The sequence below is a fragment of the Nannochloropsis gaditana genome (genome assembly GCF_000240725.1).
Source record: "Nannochloropsis gaditana CCMP526 unplaced genomic scaffold scaffold1370, whole genome shotgun sequence".
Taxonomy (NCBI): domain Eukaryota; class Eustigmatophyceae; order Eustigmatales; family Monodopsidaceae; genus Microchloropsis; species Microchloropsis gaditana.
Genome location: NW_005802583.1, coordinates 1 through 1,200, shown reverse-complemented (window position 1 = coordinate 1,200; position 1,200 = coordinate 1). Strand labels below are relative to the sequence as shown.

General features: G+C 51.3%; 1 protein-coding gene across 1 annotated transcript; it reads left to right on the top strand.

The window, feature by feature from the left end:
* Positions 1-275: 275 nt before the first annotated feature.
* Positions 276-1,114, top strand: NGA_0707600 (uncharacterized protein; the record flags this gene model as incomplete). The annotated part of the gene is made up of 3 exons (XM_005852352.1): positions 276-297; positions 647-874; positions 1,002-1,114. Coding segments are annotated over 3 exons (363 nt in total), but the record flags the coding sequence as incomplete, so codon positions are not given.
* Positions 1,115-1,200: the final 86 nt, after the last annotated feature.

Sequence of the window (1,200 nt, the reverse complement as noted above, 5' to 3'; positions counted from 1 at the left end):
ATGCGTGCTCCAGAGTTTTAGAAGCGATGTTTTAATTATATAACATTTTGTTTTTAGTAAGTCTTTCACAAATGCATCGCGGAGCGGAAAAAGGACATTGACGAGAACACGTTAGCACGCACACCCCGCCTCGCCTGTCCGTCGTCATCACTCCCCACACCTACCGCTTTCCCTAAGAATACATCACATCACAATGTCAGGCCTTGACTAGAGCAACATGCGACGGGCAAAACACTTCCATTTTTGCATGCTGTCCGTATTTGCTGCACACGACAATGTATTCAGTCCTGCCCCAAGGTACCTCACCTGGCAAGTCCTTCTCTTTTTTGTACTCTTTGCATGGTGACAGGTACAAGTTAGACGTACAAATGTTTCATATTTAGAAGACTAGAACCTACAACAAAGGAAGCGAGCAGCTTGGAGGCAGCTTCCACCCGTACTTTTGTCGTGTACATACTCCGATTTTGTCTCAGGAGGTGCGTCATTCCTCTTCCCCTCTTCGGTTCCACCATGATTTCAGCCCTCAAAGTCTTAATCTATTCCAGTGGTGACGTCAAATTTTAGTCACCGGAAGAATGTCATGTGTTACCCATCTTGCCCACGTTTACTTCTGGGGATCCACCACAAGGGATGACGGCTCCGTCAGTCTCAGCCTATGTCTCTCTCCTCTCCCCCATTGTCTCTACTCATCTTTCCGTCTTCCAGATGCATCACTTCCACCACTTGGTGGAGGATTCTCTCTCCTACAATTTTGCCAGCCATTACCAGCAAGGTACATGGGTGGAAAGTCTCGTCGCTCTGCGCACCTTCTCCCTCCCCATTCTGCTCGATTTCCCTCTTGTAGGACACGAGGAGTACTGTATAGGATGTAGGGGTATGCACGTCCGACTTTAAATCTTTTTCTCAGTTTTGTGCATGCGACGATGCTGTCCATTGCTTCCCGTCCTGGTTCCGGGTGCTCACGCCTCTGCCCCTTTTCCCTACCTTCCTCTTCCCTCCAGATACATCATCCATTGACGCTTTGACCTCTCAGCCCTTTCCCAGCGTGTCCTCAGCCCTCCCGACCCGAAAGGAGGGGAGGGAGGGCGGGAGGGAGGGCGGGAGGGAGGGCGGGGTCGGTCTCCACCCTTTCCTTGTCGCTCCAGCAGAGCTGCAACGTCCCTCGAGGCCAGGGGCCTGTCTTTTCCTGGAGGGAGAAGG